Source organism: Grus americana, chromosome 9 (assembly GCF_028858705.1).
Source record: "Grus americana isolate bGruAme1 chromosome 9, bGruAme1.mat, whole genome shotgun sequence".
Classification (NCBI taxonomy): Eukaryota; Metazoa; Chordata; class Aves; order Gruiformes; family Gruidae; genus Grus; species Grus americana.
In genome coordinates this window covers 26,863,400-26,890,588 of record NC_072860.1, presented here as the reverse complement: position 1 = coordinate 26,890,588, position 27,189 = coordinate 26,863,400, and the positions used below count along the sequence as shown (strand labels likewise).

General features: G+C 43.9%; 1 protein-coding gene across 2 annotated transcripts in view; it reads left to right on the top strand.

The window, feature by feature from the left end:
- The window catches only part of SCHIP1 (schwannomin interacting protein 1), a 183,299-nt gene that overhangs the window by 33,765 nt on the left and 122,345 nt on the right, over nt 1-27,189 (top strand). For both annotated transcript variants that reach the window (XM_054835280.1, XM_054835281.1), the window contains exons 2-4: nt 15,434-15,498; nt 16,378-16,458; nt 19,594-19,744. In XM_054835280.1, coding sequence (XP_054691255.1) covers nt 15,434-15,498; nt 16,378-16,458; nt 19,594-19,744 — 297 coding nt within the window. The remainder of the gene's footprint in view (nt 1-15,433; nt 15,499-16,377; nt 16,459-19,593; nt 19,745-27,189) is intronic.

The window sequence follows — 27,189 nt, the reverse complement described above, 5'->3', positions numbered from 1 at the left end:
AGAGGGGTGCAATGTAGTTACCATTCCTAGCCCTGCACGTGGCTAATCAAGTCTGAAGATGGCAAAGAGGGAAGGCAACGTTTTCCTGGCCCTATCAGAGCTCCTTAGATCCTGAAATACAAGTGTTGGTTGCTCACTTTATAATTAGAAGGACATATTTTGGGTGTAGCTGTCTGGGCTGGATGACTACGTAAGGCTTTAAATTTTGCTTCCGTCTTAGGTGGGTTATTTTCCTCTAGTTTTTCTAAGCAAAACTGAAAATGTCAGTGTCTGAATATTTTGCTAGTAATATTCTGGTCAAAACCAAGGCAGCTCTATGGGATCTTATTTTTGAGGAGGGAAAGGATTTCCTTTGGCTATCTTCATTTTCTCCTCAGTAGCTCAAGGACACAATTTTCCAAATATTACTTCAACTTCCTTTTAACCCTCAAATAGCAGCATCCTTATGTAAAGCATTGTGACCTTGTTGTCATGAGATCAGCAGCATTCAAAACTGGCAACCAGCTTAAGCCACCCCTCCGTGCTTCACTTGCATAGGGTCAGACGTATAGAAAACTGTCCTGTCTCTCAATTTTCAACTGTTTACTAGCTCTGCCAGTTGTTGAGATGAGAATGAAGATCTAAAGCCAGGAATAATAACAAAGAGTGGAGAGTTATCTAAGAGATTAGAGAAGATTAAATGGAAAAGAGGAAACGCTGGCTTATAGTTGAATTCATGTGGTTTACAACCAACGATTCAACATGATTCATCCTGCAGATAAAGAATACACTTGGGACGAATTCTCTAGGGTCCAGGCTAATTAGTACATTGTCTGCATTACAGTAACAACCCTCCAGAATCTGGACTTCAGCAAACAGCTCAGTAAATGTAGCCAAGCTCCAATAGGGATGTCCTTGGCTCAATGCTTTGGAGCGATATTAGAAGACGTGACAGAGCCCTGCTGTGTATCCTGATAGTCGTACTGTGATACGGAGATGCTATATCAAAGGCAGTCTCAAGAGTACTTGCCAAGAGAAAGCACGCTTTGTAGCCCACTCCTGCAGCACCAGCTGAAGGTTTGTGCAACTCACCCTAGGAGAGTCAAAAGCGCAGGCTTTACTTCTCATAGCGAAGGCCAAAGCTTGGTACAGATAACACTGAGAATGAACTTCAGCATGTGCTAGGAGTCTTCCTAATCCTGGACAGCAATTTAACATGTTTTCCCAAGTCCTATTTAATGTGAACAAATCTAAGCAGATGCTCAAGTACCAGCTGAAGCAGAAGAGTTATTTGCTGGTTTTTGTTTGTTGGGTTTTTTTGGGGGGTTTTGTTTGGTTGGTTTTTTGTTTTTGTTTTTTTTTTTTTTTTTTAAACTGGAACCTTTGTGGTGGTTAGGTGTTCAAATCCAAGCCAAGTAAGTTAAATTTGCCTTGAAAACCCTCCCAGCATACCTTCTTCTGGGGCTTGCCTATGGCACAGTTCTTCTGTATCTTTCCAGGGACCATTGACCTTCCTGGGAGCTCTTTTTGCAATTGGTTTTGTATTTGACATGTCAAGGCTGATGAAAAACGTCCCCTGCTCCTCAGTCCAGCTCCCTGGATTACAAGCTCGCACTCCCTCCAGCCCCCCTTGCCACCTCTTGGCCCACGGTGCCAAGCCAGGCTTCTCCCCACCCCCTAAGCTGGAGTGCTGCTGGTGAACAACCCTCTGAAGGTACCTGGAGACCTGAGAAGTGAGTCTCACGCGCGTGTGTCTGGGCATTTGAGTAGACAGTTCTCTGGGGACTCGTAGCCTGTTATTCTGCATTTGGTATTAGGAGGTTTTGGAACATAATAAAGGCAACAAGAATAGCCTTTACTTGGCAAATCGCGTTCTGGTCATGGCTAGGACACGTAGCTGACTTGCAATGGATGGGATAATGCACAGGAATCTTTTCTGAATCTTAAATGCATAATTGGTCATCATGTGTTAGACCCCAACACAGCAGGTCGCTGACCATGACAGAAGGTACAAATGTTAACGTTTATACTAACGTTATAATGCAAAGGTGTTGCAAGGGAGTTATGCAAAGGCTTAATATTCTGTGTTAGAATTGCAGCAGCAGCACTAATAACCAGCTCTTAAACAGCTTGGAAAAGCTAGTACAGTAGCAGTCTTTAAACGGTAACGTCCAGTTACAAAAGTTATGAGGAAATCTTTTTCTTTGTGGTCTGGAAATGTGTTTTTTTTCTGACGCTTTTCAAAGAACCATAGGCCTGTTCAGAAAAACATCTGTGCATGATTGCAAGTACTCTAGTATTTTATCATTATGTGCTCAATTGCAGCAAAATCTTTCGAGTAAAAAAAATCCTACCAATGCTATCTCCCGCTTGATAAGCTCCGGTTGTGAGAAGCAGACCGAAACGTTTGCTGGGCAAGAGGAGGAGAAGAGAGCTCTCCTAACCTGCAAATGAGTTTCATTGGGTTTTCCCTGCTGATGGGTATCAGGTTAGAAGCATAACTTCTGGAAAAGCACTTGCAGCTCGTTGTAGCCAGCTATTTCATTGCCGCTAATCAGATTTGTAAAGTGCCGTCCTGATGTTTATCTGCTCCAGGTGAAAAGCATCGCTGCAGCACAGGGGATGCAGTTGCTAAGCAACCACCTTCAATTAAAACATCTTTTAGATATCTGCAGTATAAGAGAAATTAGATTTAACTCCTCAGGAGCTCAAACAAGAGCAACCTCTGAACCTAGCAGATACTGCCATAGATCCCTCCTCCTTTACATCAGCGGTTGCTGTCACTTTGCCTATAATATAAAGCTTGGGAGTGTTATTTTATTTCTCGCCAGGTTAGCGACGTGACTCCTGCACGCGCTTGTCACTAAATATTTCTGGATTTCAGACATCTTGCTAATGTCAGACAACTCTGAGGAGGGAGAGAGGTTTGAACCAACCGCTGACCTTAGGATGAACTTTTCAAAACAGGTTCAAGACGAGATCTTGAAAGGAGTTGTTACCTCTGCCCATCACCACCGCCTGCCTCTGCTCCATCTGTCCTGGTCCATGGTGGTCATAGCCAGGCCTTCCTCTTGCTCCGAAGGACACAGCACGGACAGGCTGTTTTCATGCTCCGACTCTGCGAGGCACACCTTCACGTAAAAGCTTGGAAGCACAGCCTTTGCTGCCTACGCGGCACAGACGCCTTGGGTTTCCTCCTAAATGATGTTTATTGGGAAGCGCTGTCATTTTGGGGAAGGTAAAGTGCTCTGAAGGATGAGGGGGGACTGGAAACACAAGACTGAGAGGCTTTTTGTGTTGGAAAGTTCAATAGTGTTAAACTCCACAGATCCTGTTTTCTAATCTCCAATACCTAAATTTTGTTGAAACCTAATAGGATCTGAATGTTTTTTCTCGTATCCTATGAAAAACCACACCTCAGCTGTTTCTGTCCTAAGATCCCAGGCAGGACCACAGCTCTGTTTTGGGAGATGCTTCACGGTATTCACATATTTGACGCCTACCTCAAGCATTTTGTTAGTGCCTGCGCAGGTTTTGGAGATGCCCAGACAAAGCCAGATTATTCTGCTGCTTTTTCGAAACAATCTCTTGACTGCTTTCCTGGATGAAAGTCTCCTGAAGGTGATAACATTGGAAGCTTCTACATGCTGGATTTTAGAAGCTGATACTGAGAAGTAGAAATATAGAAAAGCTGCAAACATCTGTTTCATTATATTTTTACAAGGTCCAGTGCCTTCACTCTTTCCGCTCTTTTGAAACACCTAATGCTTAGCATCCTCCAGCCCTCAAATTACATAGCAGAAATAACTTGAATACTGAATAGCAGCAGATATTTAGCATAAGCTGTGAAGTAGCTAAATCCTAGCTTTTTACATGAAAGAACTTTGTATACCTTTTGTGCTCTTTTAGTACTTGGGGTTTTTTCTTGCTCTGCACAAAATAAAAAAGTCTGCATGGTTGCTCAGCTGCTGACCAGAGTATCCCACAATTTGCAACTATATTTAATTTCTATGCAGAAAATGAGATAGGTGGGTTTCGATGGGTATACTTGCTCTGAAACCTGCTACGTTCTGTGATGACTTTTTTTTTTTCTCTCCAGGATTCATATAGCTATAGCTAATGTGCTAAACCCACAACTGAATAGTTTTGTAATTTGCCTCTGAGACTAATCTGTGGCCATCTTTTTAATGGGATTGTAAATTATCTGCACTTTATAAAGGGACTACAGTAGACTGAACAATTGTGTTAATGACTCTTATCAAGAGATTAACTAGGAAGGCAGGGTGTAGAAGATTAGATTATTTCACCTGTGAGATTGCCAGGGGAACATCTTTATGACTTGTCTAATTAGCTCGGTACCATTTTATAGCGGTCCCCAGCAGTGCTACAAAAGTTAGAGGAATTTCTGCTGTGATCCTCCTCTTAAGTCGCACTGTGGCTGTTTCCAATTGCATTGGGGTGAAATGCCAGCACATAAACAATCTCTTTTTGAAAGAGCTTAAAATAAAATCACTTAGCAAGGTGCTCAGTGTATATGAAGCCTCACGCACTGTTCTGCCAACGCGGAGTCCCTACCTTGATAAGTTTACTGTCCAGTTTGCACACAGCACCTGGGGACTGCGGAGAGGAAACACAGAAATCCCTGCTAAATTGAACTGATGAGTTTTGTAAGAAGTTATTAGTTGGAGCTGGTGGCTCCTGCAAGAACAGTAGCTGATCAGAAGCCCTTGTTGACTCCCTGACTTACAGCTCGGCACTGGCAAGGTGGTTAGGATGTACGGACACAAGGTGCTCTTAGCTCAGTCCTAAAATTCTATCAGTGTTGGGATCCACGTGCGGGCCATGGCGTTTGCTTTAGCATAGGTAGCCCTTTTGCTAATGTCCCTACTGATTTAATTGGCCTGTGCGTGCCTCTTAGCGTAATTAACCCATCCTTAAAATGGATATGATGCAGATTTACTTCTTGAGAGTGCTGAGGAAGCTTTATGGAACTTGCAGTTAGATCCGTACAGAAAAATGCGAGTCTTTTGTTACTGCCTGACGTCTGGGATGTAACGTCGGGAGTGGCTGATGCGGGACGTTGGCTAGGCTGGATGCAGGGTGCTGTCCTGCTGAAGGATTTGGCCTTGGAGGACTGTTTCTCTCTTTCTGCAGCTGTAATGATCTGTATGGCTGAGCAGGTGCTGCCTGCTAAATATAAAATACTTTGCATTTGTATTAGAAAATATGGTACTGTATGATGAAGAGATGGTGGGGATGGAAAGGAAGGTAGGGCAGGGATGGAGACTCATGTGACTTGTGCTTACCGTCTCTAGCAAGCACAGCGCAGCTGGCACATTAATAAGGGGGTTGCTGGTTTCTTGGTGTGCTTGCATAGTTATAAGCATCAGAATGAGTGAGTAGTTTCATTATTATCAGCATGGAAAAGCTATTTCTCATGTTGAAGACAAACACAAGAGTGTTTGGTGGAAATTACAATATACATAAAGATTAAGACCCTAATCAAAACTGCTCGGTATGTAGTTCATCACAACAGAGAAAATAATGTTTATGTGAATGTATGTATTCTTCCACGAGCCTAATATCTGTAGATGCAAGTGCTCTTCTCTAGGGTTCTCGACCAGAGATTTCACGTGGCTGATGACTGCGCTGGCGCCTCTCACTCGTGTGCCTTGCAGGAGAGGGACGATGTTGGTGACAATGTCTCAAACACCTGAAAACGGGAGCAAAGCACAGTGAGCTGTGTGTTTGGGCTGGATGGGAACCGGTGGCACCTTCTGGGAGCCAGTGTTGCTCCTTGATGCTCTGGCCAAGAACAAAGCTGCCGTATAAACAGCAGTTACGTGACATGGAAAGGCTTGTTGAGCCACGCCATGCTGTCCTCATTGTCCTGGCACGGGGACGCCTGTCCTGCCCAGGGATGGGTATTCCCCTGCGCACGGTGTTGGAGGGCAAAGCTTCCTGGCATTAAATCCCGCAGGTGCGTTGTCCGAGCAAAGACAGTCGCTGTGAAGTTGATGGCTTGGGAACCATTGTGTAAGTGCTGTTACAGTGCAATGTAATAGACGCTTGTGCGTGCTTTCCAAAAAGTGACTTTTGGTTGTGGACTGAATACATATTGCTTGGCCTAAATGGGACTTTCAGAAATGCAAGTAGTGTAGAAAAGCATTTCTGTAATAGATGCGTGATTTATTTCTTTTTTACAGTAACCTTCTGATTCCTAAACTAGTTCATCAGTCTCTTCTTTTGTGAAAATTAGTAGACAGTGCCACATGCTGAAAAGCTGAAAATTGGATTAATATATTTCTTTTCAGTTTTAAAACAGTCATCTGTTGTTGTCATTAGAAGTAATAGGCTCATGAGCTATAAAAAGAGCTGCTTGCTTTTTCTGGGGGAAAAAACCTCCCCTGGGAGTTCAGAAGACGGATCTGTCATGTCAGATTTCCCCCCTGCTTTCCCCTTCCTGGCATGCTGAAATCCACACTGGCTTGGTTGCAATCTCATCATATTTCTCTCAAAATTAAGCTGGACTCAACTCCAATTTGCAATGAAAACCTTAGAGGGAGATGGAAGGTGGTTTTTTTTTTCCAGTGGGTTGGGTGCAGATTTGTGTTCTTAGTAAAGTAACTGTGAGACCAAACCTCTGGTGTCTCTTTAGCAGGCATAGTTTTGCAGCCCTTCAGTCAAAGGGTGAGGTAATGGTAAAGAATAGAGAAACTTGGGCTGTTGGTGACACTTAAGGACGGACATGTCTCTTATCCATAAAAACATTCACCTACCATTCCCCGTGTAATTTGGCCGATGCTGTTCTCTCCAAGGTGCAGCTTTTGTGCCGTAAATCAAAACACAGCGCTAGGGTTGCCATTTACTTTCATTTCTCAAAGATTAAAGCACCACTACGCATGAACCAATACTGCATTGGAAAGCTTCATTTCTTCTGAAACATGTTGTTATTAGGCTCTGCTGCCCTCTCTGCAGTGCAGTGTTCCCAGGTGGTCAACCCTGGTGAGCTTTGGCCCCATTGCCTTCATGGGTCTTCCAGTACTGGACATGCCCTGTTGGGATTTTGGGGCTGCCTTTTGCTATCCAGGACTTGGAGGAAAGGCTGGTTGCTCTAACGGTGGGTGTGGTGGCATTTGGCATGCTGAAATTATTGGGTTTTGTTCCAAATGGAAACTTGCTTTTGAAAAAATCAGTGATTCCTACAGCACGTTGATTGCTGTCTTGACCAGCTCTAGCTCTGGTGTAGGTTGTTGCCGTAGTAAAGGCAACGTGTAATGGACAACGTGTAACACACTTTCTCTGCTTTGGTGAAGCTGTGGTGGTTTACACCAGACTTGCGCTGTCACATCAGGTCCCATAAAAATGGCGTTAAAATCCTAGATATGGTTATAGCAACTCCTCACCTCATAAGTGAATCATGTAGTGCTTGCTGCCACTTGTAGGGCAGCTGTCATATCTGACTCCAAAAATGTCTGGACTTCAGTGAGAAATTGGCTTTCTTGCCATGGATTTGAATCCCAGTGTGTGTGTATATATGTGTGTGTATAAAGATTTTTTTTTTTTCTTTTTCCCTTGAACTATAACCTACGAAATGCTTCCTTTGCTGAGTCTCCTATAGCACTCATGTTACTCCAGACCTTTTCCTCGGCGTTCAGACTGGCTATAGTTTCAGAAGCGCTTTGGCGACAGAGAAGCCAAGATGTCGAGAGGTTTCATTCTCTTGAGTTGGTTTCCTTGGCAAAAGTTAAAAGCTTGTGTATTTCGAGGCAGAAGCGGTGCTGTTGAAAGCCCTGACCGCAGTGACAGCATCAGAAAGAAGAGGCTTTTTAAAAGGACTCCAACTTGCCTTTTTAATGGCATTCATCCTCGTGCAAGGTTTCCAGAGCTGCTGTAACTATGAAATAATGTTCTGTAGCCATGGTGCGATAAATTACTCTTCCCGAGGGCAGAGCTGAAAGAAGGAGAAGAAAACAATTTATTGGTATCACGGAAAGTAGAGAACAGCTCAACAGGTCATCCTGTGAGCACTCCCGTCCCCTGGGAGATATCACCAGCATTGCTGCGTTTCCCTTCCCACTGTTCACACCTGCTTATGAGAGGAATTAATATATCAGCTGTCCTGGGCATCCTTATGTAGCCGGGATCCTAGCAAAGGATCCCAGCTCAATTCAAATATATGAAAGCCGAGATTTTCTGCTTTTGTTCCCTATGCTGGGTTTACACTCAGTCAATGAATTAACTGCTCTAATAAAGCTTTTCCTTCTCTGCCTCGTTAGGTTTTCAGGGAAAAGACCAAGGGATGTACCTACAGCCCAACATTGGTTTCCAGCTTCTGAAACCCAAGCCAGCCCTGAGCGGGTGGCAGGAGCAGGGTGAGGGACACAGCTACACAGGGTTGTTGTGTTGGGTCACACCATGTGACGAACAGCACAGGGTGCAAAAATCAATCCGGAAAACATCAGAAGTGCTGGAGTACTTCTGTTGTGATATTTATTTTTTTTCTTCTCTGTTACATTCAAATGATCCCAAACTTTCACCCGTAGCTCCATCCTGAACTCCTATAGTAAACCTCAGAAGTCAATCTGAAAGCAGGACGAATCGGCACGAAGATTTCAGAGTACTTGGACAAGAAGTCCTTGAGTCAGAAGGGATTTCTCGGTGCTAGCACTGTAGGTAATGCTCCACTGCTGCATGTGTGGGGACATTATAGATATGCACCACATGTGAAGGATGGGGGGGGGAAAAAAAGACTTAGGAAAAAAGCAATGATAGAACAGATTTCTAAACACACCAAACTGAACAAGTAAGAAGCCACAAAAGACTTGTCAATCAAATCACACAGTAAGTAGGACCTAAGGGGACCTTTGGAAAATTAGACCATATTCTGTAAAGATATTAGCTAGTAAACTTACAGGAAACTTGTTTTTGAAAAAAAATCACTGGGAGTTGGGCTGTGCTGGAGAGCAGTGGAAAGCAATGTGCTCCTCCTCTTCGGAGAATAACCTAGATTGTAGCAATTGGGCTCTACAAGCATAACTTGATTCTCAATGAACTAAGAAAACTCATACTGAGTGAAGTATCTCTTGAGTATCTAGAATGATGGAAAAATGAGCAACAAACTATGGGAGTTAATTGCCTAATGGCTACTGTTCCCATACGTGCTCCATTGATCAGCTAGAAACCTCGCTGCAGCACCAGCACGTGCTCGTTTGTGCTGAACAGCCGTGACGCCTAACGTTCATCCCAGTGGCACTCTAATTAATGGTAACCTCTTTCCAGCCTGAAGTGTTTCAGTGATGCTTGCCCTTTGTTTCCTACTCTTGGCCTCATTTTCTGTTCAGTGTGACACTTTCTTTCCTTGAGCAGTCCTCAGGGTTTGGTTGGCCCCTTCTTTGGCTTATTTGGAAAGCCGAGTGCATGGACAGAGCCGGCACACGCTTACCCCGTGCTCATCAGGAGCAGTGTTTGTAGCAGAGGGACCGTGGTCCCCCTGCAGTGAAGGTGAGACCTGGAAGGGAAATACAGGCAGCATTTGATGTAAAAGCGATAGAAGAGTCTGAAATATTGCTATTCATTAGCGGTTAATAACCATATTCTATTTTAACTAATCAAGACCAGAGCCCTGATGCACAAGCAAAAACTAGGAGCTGTTCCCTTCCTTGAAGATATCGTGACCCAAATAGATGAGATGCACACCAGAAAGGAGGTGGAAAGACCTAAGGTGCCATTGGAGGTCAGTGGGAGGCTAGGATCCAGGATCCGACCTGAACATCCATGTGGTAACTCACCCATTTCGTATTTTGTTTCTAAATCTGAATGTGAAACTCGTTTAAGTAGGTTTAGGTAGCTCTATTGATGGCATAATTTTTGTAAAGTATCTGGCAAATCGCTCTGACAGCTGTGGATCGCAGAGCCCCTGTAGCTATGTTAATCTGGTGCAGTTAATGGACTTTTCTTGAACGTTCGTAGCTGAAGTGTTCAAGGTCCCTGTTGGGTTGCCAGAGCAAATAAAATAGGACCTTCCCCCTCCCACCCCCAATATACAAAAGCCGCTATTGGCTGGCATGTCTCTTTGTTCCGAGATATGAGGCGGTTGTCACCATCTGACATTTAATTACCAACTTTACGGAATGCTCAGTGTATTCAGGGCGTGGTGTTAGCTTTTATGTTCTGGCCCCCGAGATGGGATGCAGAATGCTCCATATCCCTGAAATGGGAATTAATACAGACGGTCTCGTGTCTGCCCAAACTGGGGCTCCTTGTGCCTCTGCTGTACCCCCATACTGAGCACACAGGTGCCACCAGAGATGCTGCTTTGGGGACAACCCTCCTGTTTTGTACCAAGAGGGAACAGGAGTTTTAGGGGGCTGCTCATATAATCCAACGTGTTTCCCATGGGAGCAGCCCCTCCATGCTGGTATGAATGGGTGTCCAAAATCATCGCGAGTAAAAGCCTTCACCGCAAAGGATCCTGATCGTTTCTATCCTCTTTAGACTCATTGTATCCTGCTAAGAGGCTTAATTAACAGACTGCTTGACGGGCCTTGTCAGACTGAAACACGGACTCTACATCGTTTAATACAGGGGCCATGGTCTTCCCTGGGAAAACAGGGCAAAATATAAATGAAAATTAATAAAATGAGAAAATAAAATTAATAAACCCCAAGATGTTTCATGGACATGAAAAGAGTGTGTGTGTGGGGAAATGGTAAAAATGGGAAACAACGACAAATGATACGGGTAACAGCAGAGCTGGGCGTAAGCAGCTCAGGACAGCATTGGCAATGGACTGCGTTCAGTAACCAAAAGCAGCTGGGCTCTTTGAAAAGCAGCTGAGGCTGCTGCTTCTGTGCTGGAATACGAGCGGCACATGGATCAGAGCTGGAGAAAGGTGGTTTAGCACGGAGCGTGCTGTCCCCAGACTGGTGTGATGGACTGGTAGAGGTGAGGAGCATCAGAGAGAGCTTCTTCATTATCTTTCATCCACCTCTGATGACCACAGGATTGGAAAACGGCAGGAGGTGAGAATGTTTAAGCCTGTAAATTGGCTTCCTGATAGGTGACAGAAAGAGGCATCAGGTGGCTTTGATCGGAGGATGGATCCTGCACGGCTTCTGGTCTTAACGGCAGCAGGCATTGCCGTATTCCTGGCTCCAGACCGCCTTCGGCTGTGCTCGCCCTGCTCCTGCCGTCCCTTCGGAGGCTGTGCTGGGAAAGCGATCGGCTTTGCACGCGCCTGCGTCAGCGCTGTGGAGAACAACTCGTATGCTCGCCTTTAAATGCCGTGGCCCTGGAACGGTGAGAAGGGCTAACGTGTTCGCTGGCAAGAGCGGCTGTGAAAGCTCCAGCGATCTGTATCGATATTTCCAAATTAAAGCTCTCAGCACTGACTCCCTCCCTGCGTAGCACCAGCAGGCTGATGAGATGTAGCTCGCCTTCAAGGCAGTGGTTGGGCTGTGCTCTGCTCCGCAGCATCTCACCCGGGTGCCGTTGGGCAGCACCGATGCTCCGGCCCCTTTCGAGCACCCTCCCTGTGCTCACCAGCACCCCGCAGCCCAACGTGAAGGGCGCGTCCCGCTCCGAAGGGACGAGAGGACCCGTGCCACTCCAAGGCAGGGTGTCTCTGGTCAGTGTGGCCTTTCCGCACCAGAAGAGGAGGATCTCAAACTGGCACTGTGGTGTTTCATCAAGCGACTTGCAACGAAGGGGAGGAAGAAATGCACGTAAGTGCAAGTTCTTCTGCGTAAGAGAAAATCAGCATTCAACAAAATTTTGATTAAAATTTGGAAGAATATCAATGAAATAGAGACGTACCCAAAGCTGTTGTGTTTGAATAACTGCTACATTCACTCTTCATTATAAAATGGAAAAGCAAATCTATTTTACTGCTATTTTTGGGATGTGGTTCTCCTGAAATCGAACCTCTCAAGAAGCACTGCTGTATGTTTATTCGGCACCAATTGACAGACCTCTTAAGCAGAGATACTCAAATGATAGCATGCATGTCCAAAAAAGATTTTGAAAATTAATTTTTAATATGTGGTCTCTACTCTGATTTCTCTGTGCTAGTCTAAATGTATGGGTATAAACCACTCCACTGACCTGAATGGAATATTTCTGGGTACAGCAGCAGAAAGAATTGTTGCCTGCTACTGAAGGTGAATATTTATCTAGCTATGATTTAATGTCTGCAGATTTCTTTCCTTAGAATTTGCACTAATAACAGTTTTTTTGAAATGGACTTCTTGAAAAGGGATTTAGGGACTAGTGCATTCAGATTGTTTTAGATTTCTGCTCCTCTGCATCTGAGCCTGCCTCGATGACCCCATATCAGCTGGCTGCTGTCATCTCCACAGCTGGTCAAACGAGAGGTGACATTTCTGTGCAAGCCCAAACAAGAACGAAAGTCCACGGCAACCTCTGGGTCCCTCCGTTAAAAAAAAGACCCTGAAAAACTGCTGAAGGCAGCTGGGTGAGGTTGCTAAATCATTGCACTGGACACGCACCAAGAGAGCCTGTCCTTGGGCTGCGTGGGGCCAAACACAGCTGATTCGCCGTGGAAAAAGGCAGAGGCCCCCAGAATCTTTGTGCTCTACCTGTAAATCCTGACAGCAAAGACAAGCCAGGCCTCCGCAGCCTGCAGACTGTGCTGGGAGCCAGCTCAGTGCAGCTTAGGACAGCGCTTTTACACAGGCAAGAGTCTATAGACCTGAGCCCCTTGGTCCTCTCTGTCCCGCGAGGTTACAGGGTTTCCTGGCGGTAATTAAATCATTGCAATAGCCTAGTTTCCTAAAAGTACAGGTCTACAGGCTGAAAAAATAATTAATGCATAAATGGAACGTACACGTTAAAGACTAGAAAAAGACACTTCAGTTTGCTCTTAACACCGATCTTGCCCGTCAAGGTTTCATTACTTTTTCTTCCTTAGGTATCTACATGTGTCCATAGCTACCCAATTGCTATTAATGTTTGTATTCAGCTGAAGGAGGAAAACGAAAACTGCAGTAAATTTTACAACATGTTTGCATTATAACAAGGTTTATAGAGGCTTCGTAATCCATCGTGTATTCCAACAGAAGTATGGATCTCTTCCAGTTTAATTTTCTGAAGTTCGAGTTTGCAGCTGGGTCACTCCTGGTGTAAGCTGGGAGCTGCATCTCCTAAGGCCGTGGGTTGGAAGAGCAGCATCCCGGCTGTCACTGCCACCCATCAGTTACCGTGCCGGGGGCTGAGGGCAAAGCTTCCAAATCACTTTCTGTGGGCAGAGCAGCATAGCCAGCTTCATAAATTTTGTTGCAAGGAGCAATAATCAATACTTCATGGTTAATGACGCAAAACTGAAATTAGTATAGATTTTATGTCTCCTCCTCTTCCCAATTATGCAAACATTACTATGGCCCTTCTGTAGTTGCCTTATATTACGGCTTTTATAAAGACTGTCTGGTGATGTTTAATTGAAAGACTGAATAGTCAAAAATGTCACAACCAATTTTGGTTTTTACTTTTTTTTTTGTTCAGTCTTCACCCTGAGGTTAATAGAAAATGATGTCAGACACAAGAAATGATTTATGTAAGTCATGCAGGTTTTGTCACCCAGAGCTATATATAAAGTCAATTGCAAATTGTTTTCACATTCTAAATTACTGTACATAGCTCTGGGATACGATGAAAAAATGACCAGCGGAATAACATGGAAAAAGAAAAGGTTATCTTCTGAACTGAACTGTGCTTCAAAGAAAACAATTTTGAAGGTTGCTTGTCTTTAATATGCCAGAAGAGGATGTTCCTCAGAGCAGGCAAAAAAAAAAAAAAAAAAAAAGAAAAAGAAAAAAAAAAGAGGAAGGCAAAAATAAAAAGAAGTTTCGTGACTGGATTATTTCCAATGGCTGATGACCAGCACGCAGCAGCCAGGCCTCCCGAATCGCACGCAGTGCTTTATCAGCTACAGCGTGTCCGCAAAACGGTGCTACAATTAGAGACCCAGAGGGGCAAGGACTGGGGAAGCATCTCACTTGTCGTCTTGACAAATCTAGTTTATGCATAAAACATATTTTGCAGTAATAGTCCTTCCAAGGCTGGGAAGACATGAAAGCTGTATTAGGAGTAAATCAGCTACCTGCTGTGATCTTGTTTCATGTCGAACAGGGTAGAATCTTGTACAGGATTAAAAAGTGCCACGTGAAATTTCTCTGTTTCACAAAATCGGCTTTATTTGGGAAAGCAGAAGGTAGAGCTGGCTGATCTGTTGTGCTCCTGAAGATTGCAACAGTCTTATTGGAAACAAAAATCTTTGATTCATCCCCAGGTCAGATAAGGTATACAAGATGAAAATATCCTTGGTTTGCCTTTTTAATGTTCTAACTTTCCTGGGAATATCTGTATGCATGTAGGTGTGAAGTAAATTACCCTCCTTCCTTACTCTGGGTAGCTTTTGCTTTTACATTTGATTCCCAGCTTAACACGCTAAAAGCAGCCATGAGTTAACATCTTTGTGTTTTGCACAGGCTTCTCGTTTTCCAGTGTTGCTTAATTATCAAGCAGTTGATGTATAACCACAAACCTGAAGGCATGTCCCTGCATCCTGGGCCGGTGATGCTCATCCTCCTTGCATCGCGTCACAGGGATGCACTCTGGGGGGGTTCAGCATTTGCCTCTCAGCCCAACTTCTGAGGAGACTGGGCATGCGTGCTCTGTGCCTGCGTGTCCCAGCGATGCCAGGGCACTCTGTGGGATTGTGCCCTGCGAGGGGATGGAAAGTCCAGCCCAGGAGTTGCGTCCCCTGGAGCACGGTGCTTCATTGCAACCAAGTTCTCCTTCACTCCTCAAGTCCTGCCCCTTCCACACAATAAAACCCTACCAGCCAGATACAATTTAGTTTTTTAAGCCATATCTCTGTGCTGAACATCGTGGGTAGATTTTTCCTGGGAGGTTAGCATGGATGCAGGGAACCCCAGCTATGCATCTGCAGTTACATCTGTGACATCTCTGCTATTGAAACAGGGTCTGATGCAAATACCCTGCTAAAGGCATCAGGCTGTAAATCTCAGCCAGTGACTCTCTTAATTACGAGACTGAATGCTGTTTGATTGCAGAACAAAGAGAAGTGTCTGAAAGTACGAGCTGATGCTCACTTGCCTCTTACCAAGACCATCTCCTCTGAAATCAAAGCAGCCACACACCTAAGACGTAAAAGAATCCTTTCCTCTTTTGCTCTGCCTATTGTTTTCATAGGTTGGATATTTTCTTTCAAACTTACCAGCTGGACGTTAGTGATAAATCTATTGGTTTCTTTATAGTTATTTTGGATATCTAAATTTGAAAGTAACCCCATAGACATTACCTGAGGACCTGCTTTGTTTGGCGGTTGGCTCACAATGTGTTGAGGGCGACTCTCCAATGTCAACCAAGGGCTTCCCATAAGCACATTGAAATGTTTTTTCTCTCCTTGTAGGAAGAACTCAAAAGGCTTCAGCACACCTTGGAACAGGTCAATGATGGCAAAGACTTGCTTCAAAGGTAAACATGTGATTTCCGTGATATCTCAAACACGATAAAGTGAAATGGCTTTTATAGGGCAACAAGCCCTTTCTGAGGGACAGTCTCTCTGTTGTAGACTGGTTTTCAGTTGGTAATATACTAAATATTCAAGATTTTGTATGTTTCCCATAAATGATTCTTATTTTTAGTTACAGGAGGATAATTTCTGAAAACTGCTGCTGATTGAATGATGTAATTAAGTGTCCAGTAAAGTCTCAAAATAACTCCACAGGTTGGGGTCTAATCTTACAAATTTTCATGCGAAGACCTTTCATTCATGTCACTAGTCCCATCCAAAGCAGCGTCCTGAGATGTTTGATTTCTATCTTCTAGCATTTTAAAATTGCTTTCTCAAAGTGATTGGTTTGCAGCACAAATTCCTCGGTCATCATTTATTACAAAGAATTTTTCCTTCATATTTCTGTATGGCTTTTGCTGATGTAATTCATTTGCTACCGGCATTACCATTGTTACTTTCCATTTTACTCTCCAGCTTTTCGAATGTAGCCCCAGGGATGAAAGTTAATTTAGCGAGAATATCTATTATATTTGCCAGTATTGTTTTATTTGCAGTGGCTTCTTTGCTGGGTGTGCCTGTCTCTGGAGCTATGGCATCTGGAAGGCTTAGTGCAAGGACTCGGGCAGGCTCCAATCTGGAAACTGGCTCTAAATTGGTACTTTTTGTTAACAGTCAAATGGGGCTGGAGACAGGGACCCAGATGCCTTCCTCCAAAGACAGCGATACCTTATAATAAGCAGCTCTTGTACATTCTTGTCAAAATTTCAGAATTAATTCGCAGTGATTGCAAAAGCATCGTGCCGAGACACATTAAACCCATTTTCTTTTCTTTTCCATAGCCATCAGCTTGCCATGGATGAAGAAAATAATATTGAAAAATATCACATCAACTTACAGCCCTTGGAATCAAAAGTGAAAATGTAAGTAATGACAACTGTTGTTTCTGCCGTTAAATGCAGCTGAGTTTGTCTGAGTCCCAGACTGTATCCATCGTGGATTTCTGTGTAACTTTAAGTATAAAAATTTTGCAAGGTAGGTAAGCTCTTCTCTACCTTTAAGCACGTGAACATTCTCTTCAAATTGAGTTTCAAATGCTGAACTTTAATGCTGCACTAATTTTGTCATTTCCTCTGTGAAACTATAGACTATCTGAAAATCTGCCAGATTTTTCATATATACAGGGAACATTCTGATGGTGGGGGGGGAAGTATATTACAGAGCAAGCAGAAGTCTCCTCGGTGGCATTTTTCACGTCTGACACGAAGCCTGGTGAAAGCTCCTCAGGTGTCTCACGGGACCCCTCTGCAAGGAGCAGTCCTTGGGCGCGCGTGGGGATGGAGCCGTAAGTCTGAGGGCACCAGGGCTCCCGGGCTGGGGGTGCAGCTCAGCTGCCTGGCGCTAGGAAAGCTGGGTTTGTTGGGAAGCCCGGCAGTTGCGACACTCAGCCAAGGCACATAGGTGACACCTAGCTGCACCACCTGGAAGGAAGAGAGAAGCATCACTGTGTTCTGGTAATGAACGCCCCAACTTCCAAACGCAATGATTCTAGCCTTTGTAATACATTGTCCACATGTTGTAGAATTTACCGTGGGGTCAGTTAGTCCAGAAGGCTTGACCGTGCTGTAATACACCTGGTAATACGGGGGGGTATAACTTAACTTACCCACACGTCTATCGGAGCAGAGGACTCCTCTCTGTGCCTCTTCCAGCGTTGTTCCTCCGGCCCCGGCGCAGGCATTAGCTCCATCCAGCTGGCACCAACTCTGCGCTAACGCAGCGCCCCTGGACTTCCCAGCAGACAGCGATAGTTTAACATGGCTTCGCTGGCATCAAAAAATATTAAAATCGTTATGCTGAAGCCCCCAACTACTTCATGGCAAAATGTTGCGACATCAGGCACAGCTTTACACAGAGTTGTATGTGTCGCTACATTACATACTGAATTTCACTTTCAGTTGAAAAGCTGCAGCTAACTCGCTATACAGGATGTTAAAATATTAATGCTATATTAAAATATTAAAAGGACGTGAAGTTTCAAATTAAAATCCAGCCAGCATCTTTTAGTCATGCAAATATAAGCCAGATGAGAGAATAAATTTTCAGAGAGCTTTCTAGAAGGGTAGTTATGACTTAACCTTGGTCCAGTCTCAAGCTTTAAAATAGAAAGCACATGTAAATATGAATATGTAAATACTACTTGTATATATTATGCAGTAAAGCTTGAAACTGAAACAATGCAAAGTGCAAATGCTTGAGGTGTGAAGATATAGGGGTTTTTAACACAAAATGTGTTTACTGAAAGCTCTTCCATTGGCACTCGCATTTGGGAGCTTTGGTAGATATTTATGTCCATTTTAAAGCTGTTGTATGAAAACCACACAGGACTTAACCTACCTGACTAGCTCTGAAGCACACCTATCCTGGCGAGGCTGTAATGAATGCTGGTTTGTTTCTGATCTGGTATCCTTCTAAAAAAAAAACCCCAACAAACCAAAATACATGTATTTGATTTCCTCAAACTTGAGATGTTCAAACTGCCATGTGTGCTGGGAGCGTTTCCTGACCAGGAAAAATTACACGCCAAGAAGCACTTCCCACTGCCTGGAGTTCCCGCGCTACGGGCAGTCAACAAGAAGTTGTAGGTGTCCTGGTGTTGAGCTTTGTCCTCCTCCTGTGAAGCCAAGTGGTTGGCTGTAATCAAACGCCTCTTCATGGTGTCTGGGCGCTAAATGTTGTTCTGGCTTGTGGAGATGGGAGCGTAAATGCCATCTTAACTGTTAGAAAGGCAATGTAAAAAAAATAAAAAAGAGTACTCCTAGGACAAAGTAAATTCATGCCAAAGGCTTTGGCCCCTTTGGTTAGAACCATAAAGCCCACGGTAAGGTCCCTTCGGGAAGGAGCATTGCCCTCAGCACTGCCCCAGGGTGCAGGCACCGTGGTGGGAGCAGGGCCAGGTGCGGTTTGGGTGTGGGACCCCTTCCAGGGAGCACCCCAGCAGCAAGGCTGGGTGCTGAGCGTGCCAAACCCTTCAGGAGCAGGCAGGGTGGAGGAGCGCCGGCTCCCACCCGCTCCCCGCGCAGCCTCCCGGGCAGAGCAGCACAAGAGCTTTGCACCACTTAAGCAAAGGTCAGGGTACTCTAGCTGATTAACAGACACACTGAAAGTTTTACTGACCTGATATCCTCACGAATAAACTCTCCATTGCTTAAAAATCCTAAAAGGAGCTCTTTCTAGCTCGTGGCACTGCAGCAACACCGCTGAGTCTCAGGTCAGAATTTAGCCCTACTTTTCTGCAGAGTTCACAGATCATCCTGAGCGTGCAGACCCCCATGTACGTTGAGTTAGTGCCGTTAGTGTTGTAAACACCGTTTGAGTTCCCAGCATCTCTCCTTGGCACCTTCAGAAAGGCACGGGCGGTCCGGCACTGCCACCTGGTGAGAGCCACCCCGGCCTCCAGCTCCCCGGCTGCTGGTCGGCACAGAAAATGGAATTTCTTTACAGAATTTCACATCAGGTTTTAGAAGCTTGGTCCACGTTTAGAGTTTGGCAGCAGAGCTCGTACCGCAATTCCCACACGTTGCTTTGGAGGAGGTTTTAGTCCCCAGCTGCCCAAGATAGAGGAGATCCTAAAGGATGCTGGTCTAGCTCTGAATTTCCAGCTGTATCTGCAGTATAATCTGAAAGCTGATATAAATGTAAGATGTTGAAGGGTGTTCATTCTTTTAAACAGATAATTGCATATTTCTATTTTGTTTGCAAGATGTAAGAGAATTGCCGAGTTATGTGCAGTCTCAAATTTAAATCACTTCTCTAGGCTTGGGGATGTGAAATAAAGAATTGCTTCTACTTCACAGATACCTCAAGTTATACTAGTAGGTGCTAATATAAGACCCACAGAAGGTAGTTCTGCATGATCATTACCCAAATCAGAAAACAAAGTGCACCAAAAAAAAAAAATCACCAAACCTCACCCTTTCAGTCAAGAATATATATTTTATAATCCTTTTTGTTGCTGCATTATCCCCTCCAACCCCGTGCCTTGGTGTTTGCCTCAGTATCCAGCGAGCATGGCGTGAGTACCTGCAGCGCCAGGACCTGCCGCACCAGGAGCAGCTGGACAAGCGCAGTCCCTCCCCGCCGTCCCTCTCCTCGGACAAGATGAGCAGGTCCATCAGCATGAACACCTTCTCCGACAGCAGCACGCCGGTGAGTACAGCGTTGGGGCTCATTTTCCTGCTTACGGCTTTTTGTTGGGTTCCTTTCTGGGACTTCAGATAAATGAAGGCTAAATTGTGGGCTAATCATGAAAGAGGGACTTTTAGGGGAGCAGTCGTGTCTCAGATGAACCTGCAAGCAGATGTGAGATGTGCCTCTTGCAGATAGAGTTGAATGTGTGAACTGTGCGTGTTAGACTTGGATCTCAGCAGATATCGCCGGTGCTTTTGATGGGAAAAGGTGCTTCCAAATGGTGGTGTGTTCCTCTGCAGGGATCTTCATGTGTGTTTAGCGGTTTGTGTTCACACACACACACACAAAAAAAAATTATGGTGCTTTTCCTACAAATAAATGTGATTTGTAGGTTTTTTGTTTGTTTTTCCTAAAGGAGACTTAGAGAAGTTGATCTAGGGATTAAAATTGAAATTTGATTTTGGAGTAAATATTCATGCCACCTTGAAGACTGAGTGACTGGAGGCTGTACTTCTCTTTTTAAAGTGACTAAACTAGAAAGCCAAATACAGGGACATTTTTTTGGAAACGTGGCTTTGTGTCTATCTCTGGAGTGGGATCTTTTAGGTCAAAAAATCAGCAGATAGATATAGAGCCTGTAAGTATTGCTTTCATCTTTGTGTCAGAATACATCAGTTTTGAGGAAACTGTAGGCTGGACTGTATCACATAATTCAATAGCTTAAAAAAAAATAATACAGGACGGAGAAGTTGCCACGGTGTGTGTTAGACCAGCTAAATAACAGCAGGACGTGTCCCACTGTGTGACTGAGGTGTGCCGGAGAGGAGGGAAGGGATCGTTTGGACCCTTGCTAGGAGTGCCTGTTGGTCAGCTGCGGGAAGCTCTGTTGCCACTCACAGGACAGCATTTGGTGGCTTCTGAATTCACTGCAAAAATCTACAAATCATTGCTAGCGGAGTTCTTAAAGCAGATGGAGCCTCTGTGCAAGGAAGAGACGTTTGTTAGTCTAACTGCCTTCAGCTGCAAAGTTGGAGCAATGCCACCTAATGCAAAGCACGCGGCAGGCTCCCAGATCCGACAGAGCTTTTCTGGGCTAACAACTCTGGTCTTGGACTTACAGGGGCAATTTGACCCTTTCCTCCATTGAACCAGGTTCAAACTGAAGCTAGGTGAGCTGTTTCCAGTAGCTATTATTTTTGTGACACCGTGGTTAGGCAGGCTGCGTTAGATTTGACGGCATTTAATAAAACGTTACTGAGAGTGCACTGTTTTATTTTTGGATGCCTTGTGTTCGTAGATGGAGACCAGGATGATAAACTAGGTTGCAATATTGGGTTACACACTAATGTCTCGTGTATTAAACGAGTTAGGTTCCTCTAATGAGAGACATAAATTTGGATATAAATTTTTCTTCTGCCGTTGCCATTTGTTGGAGGCCGGCTGCCATGCGGGAGCGCTGGGCCAACCGCTCGGCCACCACAAGAGGTCCCTCGTACCCTGCGCAGGGAGGCTCCTGGATGCTCTCCGAGGTTCTCCATCGGTAACCTAATCTGGAAAACGATGCATTTTCACCGCTTTCGGGTCTTCCGGGGTAAAATTAAGTACATCTGGGAGTTATGTATTCGTGGGAAAATGAAGCTTGGACGCTAGAATTGCTACTTAGTATGTATTAATGCAACACCCACTTATCTCGCTTCTGCATCCTACTTGTTTAATGTAAAGCAAGATGGGAATATTTTCTTACATTTTCTAGTGTCAATAACTTTTGCAAAACCAGGGGACGTTTCTGAAGGCAAAGGAATCCCTATCTATTTAGTGTGCCCTTGATTATTGCAATACCTGAGGCTGTGAGGGACCCACGTTTTTATGTGCAGGATGGTCCTCAATTCTGAGATGAGGCACTGTGACTCCAGGCAAATGCTGTTGTACATTTCAAGGTCCTCACAAACCATTTAAAACCAAACCTACTCATTTAAGATGGTTTTCTGTCTTCATCAGAAAGTGCTGTGGGCATCTTTAGAGTTGGGAGCAGATGAAGGAGGTGAGGAGAAGCCTTTAGTGTGGGAGCTCAGCAGGTGGTTGAAGGTGTGAGATCCGGCAGGGAGGTGTCGTATGGGAAAGGTCTGAGAACAGCTACTGCCACAAAGCAAAAAGACAGCACTGTCTAGGGCAGTTTTCTTTCCTGATTGATTCTGATGAAGTAAAGCAGCGCTGGCCCTGTGTGGATCATGGTCTCAGCTTCTGCAGTGGGTGGTCGGGTACATAGGTGTGCGCACAGAAACGCCACCAGCCCATGTGCCTCGCAGAGCTGGGCTGGGTCATCCTTGCCAGTCCTGGGACACATATGCTAAGGTTAGACTCTGATCTAGTGCAGTCATGTTTCTGTGTGGTACACATGTGCCTTCCTGATGGTAAATGTCACATATTTTTGGTTTGGAATTGATACCGTCAGACTTGGGGCAGGGATAAAGCCAGAACAAAACAGGGACAATTAACCTTGAACTGTTGACGTTTGAATGGGAGAGTAATTGATTGTCTTGACTAAATAAAGACTTGTGCAGAAATAAATGCACCATTTGTACTTTGAGCCATGTTTTCTGCTCTAGTACAAGGTAAAATTAAGGAAGGAGAAAAAACATCTGAGAGAAGAGAAAAACCGCTGCTGGATCCATCTGTAATTTCACAGTCTCTAAGTTTTGTGTTTATAAGACCCAAGCTGGAAGCAGGGAACGGGAGTTGGGGAATAGCCAAGCAGTCAAACACATTCATTTGCCAAGTCCTCAATTTGGTCTATATTCCAGAAGATGACCTTTGAAAAATGGGGCAAATTCATTATAATGTCATTTCTTTTGCATTAGTAGTGTTGCTGGTGCCCTAAGAAATATGCCTGTGTCTAGTCTTTGCATAAAAATATGCTGTGCTGAGCAGTATGGAGTCCCTCTAATTTCCCTTGCTGTCTGGCAATCTTCCTCTGAAAAATTTGGAGGAGGGAGAAAGACTGAAATTTGGATGCTTTGGAGGTTTTCCCATTGCTTTGTCAGAGAAGTAGAAAGCAGCTAGCATGTCAAAATAAGTTAGCAATAAGCATTGATGCAGAGGGGAGAGAGAAATTTATGAAGTATTTTGAGAAACCACTGTCACAACACAGCTACTTAATTCAGCTGAAATCTAATCCTGGTTTTCAATTTCCTTTCCCAGCACAAGCTTCCCGGTGTTCAGCTTTGCTGGATCCTCAGCTGGATCTTACATACTCCTGGGGGCAAAAAAGTAGTTGGCTACTTGAATAATGAAAGACTGAAAGGGTCTCGTGCCCAAAAAATAAATGAGAGCCTAGGGACTACCAAATGCATGTCCCTGCAGCAGGATGGGTATCGAAACTGTGCACACCAAATATCTATTTATACCAGCATGTGGGACCAGCAGTTGTGGTGAGGTGGAATTTTGAGACTCTGAGTTGGATGCATAATACCTAAATCCAAGGTTTATTCAGACTGTTGGGGACAATGGAGTGTGTCAGCATGTGCAGTCTGCAGCTGGAGAGTTAAGAATGATGTTTGGTCATTTGCAGTTGAAAGAGAAGGTCTTTGAGCTCATTTCCACTATTACTACAAACCTCCTGAGGCATTTGTAAGGGAAAATAAGGAATTAGTAGGACTGAGAGAAGTCAGAGTTTGAAAAGCATTTTTCCTCTCTTGCCCTTGAAACTTTCCCATTCTAAAAAATAAGACAAAACGTGCAAACAGGAGTTAGCAGTGATGGCCTGAGCATTGACAGTAGCTGTGCATTCCTGATGTGCAGGCACTAATTCATTTGTAATCATTAAACCTTTGTGAATTCATGAAATATGACATTTCCTTCTTGTCCTAGCCCAGAAAATAACTACAGAAACACAAAGCAACAATTTTAGAGTAACTTTAAGGAAGAAAGAAGGGGACATACCAGGAGCAGTTCTTACTCTGCTTGACAGCAGCGGGGACACGTTCTGGTCAGCCATACCACAACTTTCACGGTTAGCAGTTTTCATATCACTTTGTTAAAGCCATTTGGTTCCCATGAGATGGGGATAGCTAGGCAAATGGGCTTTGCTTCTGGCCAGCGTGAGATGCCGGCCATGTAATCAATCGGTTCATCACCGGTTCATTGATAGAGGATGACGTGAGCTCTCCTTGACTTGCTGAAGATCATGTATGGACACCTGCAGCCTGGGCTAGTGGAGGGTGTCCCTGCCCATGGCAGGGGGTTGGAACTAGATGATCTTTAAGGTCCCTTCCAACCCAAACCATTCTATGATTCTATGTATGTCTTTTATGTGTTTGGCTTCCAAAACCCATAGCTTAGCCCTGCTGACTGTGGTTACCGTATTTCAGTTCAGAGAGGCAACCTAATTGTGTGACTCTAAGACTCAGAGGCTTGATAAATCATTAATTATGATACCTTCGAATCACGTGTTTGAACTTGTTTTGGCTCAGATAGCTGCCTTCATGACTGCAGAAAACTGTTGCTCTTAAAATTAAATACTGATGCGAAACTTGTGAAATAGAAAAGGAACTACTAGATTAAGGAGGGAAAAAAACCCACAATTGAAATAAGTCCTTACTGCTGCTGCTGCTTCCAGGTCTCAATAATTCCCAGCAGCTCTCCTGTGTGAAATTTTGTCTTAATTTTATGGCAAAGAAACAGTGTCTTCTGGACTGTGGGACACTGAATCCTTGTGGGTACTAAAGGAAAAAGACTATTCCTTCAGGCTTGGTTTATATGCCTCTTGCCCTTGAAGCCTGAGCATCTCATCTCAGTAGCATTGCATCACCGTTGTGCATGCCCTTTCGTCAGCTGGCTCAAAGGTGTCAGGTAGTAAACAAGGCCACAATTAACTTTTTCTGACTGGCACCACCTTTGTCTTCCTCCTCCTGGCTTAAGGGTTGGTCAGACTGGCAACGGAGGAAAACAGATAATATAATTCGAACTCATGATGATTGATCACAGGTACCTTGAATAGTTCTAGATAGTCGGAATTCAGGTGTTCTGTTAATAAACTTAAACATATTTGCAAATAATATAGTTTAAGAAAAACAGAAAGATTGGTAAGTCTTTTCCGGGATGTGGTGACTGAAAGAGCAAGATGAATGATTACTGTTCTGGAAAATTACTTGGGGAGTAACAGACACATCTCTTGCAAAAGTTTTCTGGGTTTTAGGCATATTTTTATGCTTAATAAAGTACACTCAATTTGATCTGAATATTTGTCACTGAAAATAATCTTCTTTGAGATTCACATCCAATCAACATGTATTTCTGCTAAAACAGCATTAATTCATCTGCCATGACTCTGAGACATAACACAAGGCACAAAATAAAATAGGGCACAATGAAAAGCAATAAAAATTCCCTGTCAGATATGGAGAAGGAAGGAATAATGCAGTGTACTTAACAATCAGAAACTCACAACCAGAAAAAAACGATACTAAACCCAAAATATTATATACATTGTAGAGTTGATGAGATCCAGAATTTAACTTCTTAGTATTTGAAGGTAAACTTTAAGAGGACAATGATCTGTGAACATTCGCAATGAGATTTCATCTCATGTTTTAAATAAATTGATTTTCTTTTAAAATGTCAGGCCAAATTGCCTGCTCTGTTGCACTGCTTTTATGTGGATTTGACTGTGACTCATAACTAGTAATGTCCCACCTGAAACAAGAACAAATCCTCTTTTCATTTGGCTTTCTTCTTTGTCATAAACTACACAGGCCAGTCCTAAGAGGGCTCTCACAAAGGCTGCCACTACCCAGGTCTTAAGACGTGTATGTGTGCTCAGTGAAAGCACTGTTAGTTCCCTAGACTCCTGCCAGAGTGCTTATTACTCTCTTAATCTGAGAACCTTTCAGGTAGATCAAATCATCAGGTAATGGGTCATGCTTTCTCTTTACAAATAGATAAATCATTCTTGACATTGGGGTAAAAAAATAGTACACAATGTTCCTTCGGGCTGGCCTCCCAGTAGAAAACTGATATAATGGGCAGAATGGCAGAGAAAGGACATAGCTTGAGTGATGAGATGGGAAAGAGACTTTTCTTGTTAGGCTACTGCTTTGTAGGCTAGCAAAGAAAGGATTTGCCAACTGTGTCTGCGTACTACAGGCAGTTTCCTACCTGTTGGAAAAGACCTGCTGTCACTTGTTTATCAGATTATCATATTAGGAACACACAACCAGTATCTGTACTGTCATTAGTTGACTTTGTTTCCCTTTTGAATGTTTATTTTTAATCAAAAAATTAGGAGCAAGACAAATAATAGATTTGAAAATAATGTTCTCCCTTATAGATATTTCTTTTTATTGTGTAGAAAGGTGGCAAAACTTACATTCTTATGTGGTGTGTGTGATGGAGTTTCTGCTTTTTTCCCCCACAAATAAACAAGTGCATCTATAGTTACTAAGAAAAAGAGATGATTTCAGATATATCCCACTAGCTTGTGGTTGTGTTTATGACCTGTTTTCATGATGACATCATTGTGTCTCTTTAAATGGTTCAGTCCAAAGACATAATCTATGAAAGCCAGAGAAAACCTGATAATCCTCAACAGACAAGCAAAAGCTGGTGTGAGACATACCTGCATCCAGAGTTCTTATAGAATTGCTGTGGGATCTTGGTTTGTTTATTTATTTACTTATTTAACTTTAATCTGAAACATTGGCATGGAAAAAAAATTAATTTGTTCTGCTCTGGACAGAAGTGGCTTCCACTGTGCATGATTTGAAATTACATGTCCAGGAGGACGTGTTTCCCCTAGCAGCCAGCTCCCACCCTGCTATAACTTCTGAGGAAAGAACGGCAAATTTCGGGGTCTGATCTCTACCGGGGGTGCGGGGGCGGCGGCGCCCCGGGCCCTTCAGCACCGCGGACAGCGGCGGCGCCCGGGGCCCTTCAGCACCGCGGACAGCGGCGGCGCCCCAGGCCCTTCAGCTAGAACGCTCGTTTTTCACTTGAGCGCAGTGCTTGAATAGGTTTCTTTCCATGAAGAAATAGTCTTGTAAGAGCTATAAACATGTGAAACATGCTTTTCCAAATGCGACCATACGGTTCTTTTTCTACCCTTTCTCCACTGGTTGATGGCACAGAAAGTAACAGCCAAGGTCTTCCCCCTCCTCCCCACAAGCTGGATTAGCTGCAAATATAACATAAACCAAATCCACATTGAAGACCAGATTCCTGTTTTGTCTCACAAGGATACTATTGACAATAAAAGAAATGTTACCTCACGGTAATTACAGCGTCAAGTACCTGATATTCATTCCCTAATAATATTCAGGACAAGAGCAATGAGCACAAACTGAAAGACAGGAGAGGTTCCATCTGAACATTAGGAAATCCTTTTTTTACTGTGAGGGTGACCAAGTACTGGCATAGATTGCAAAGAGAGACCGTGGAGTCTCTGTCCTTAGACATATTCAAAAGCCATG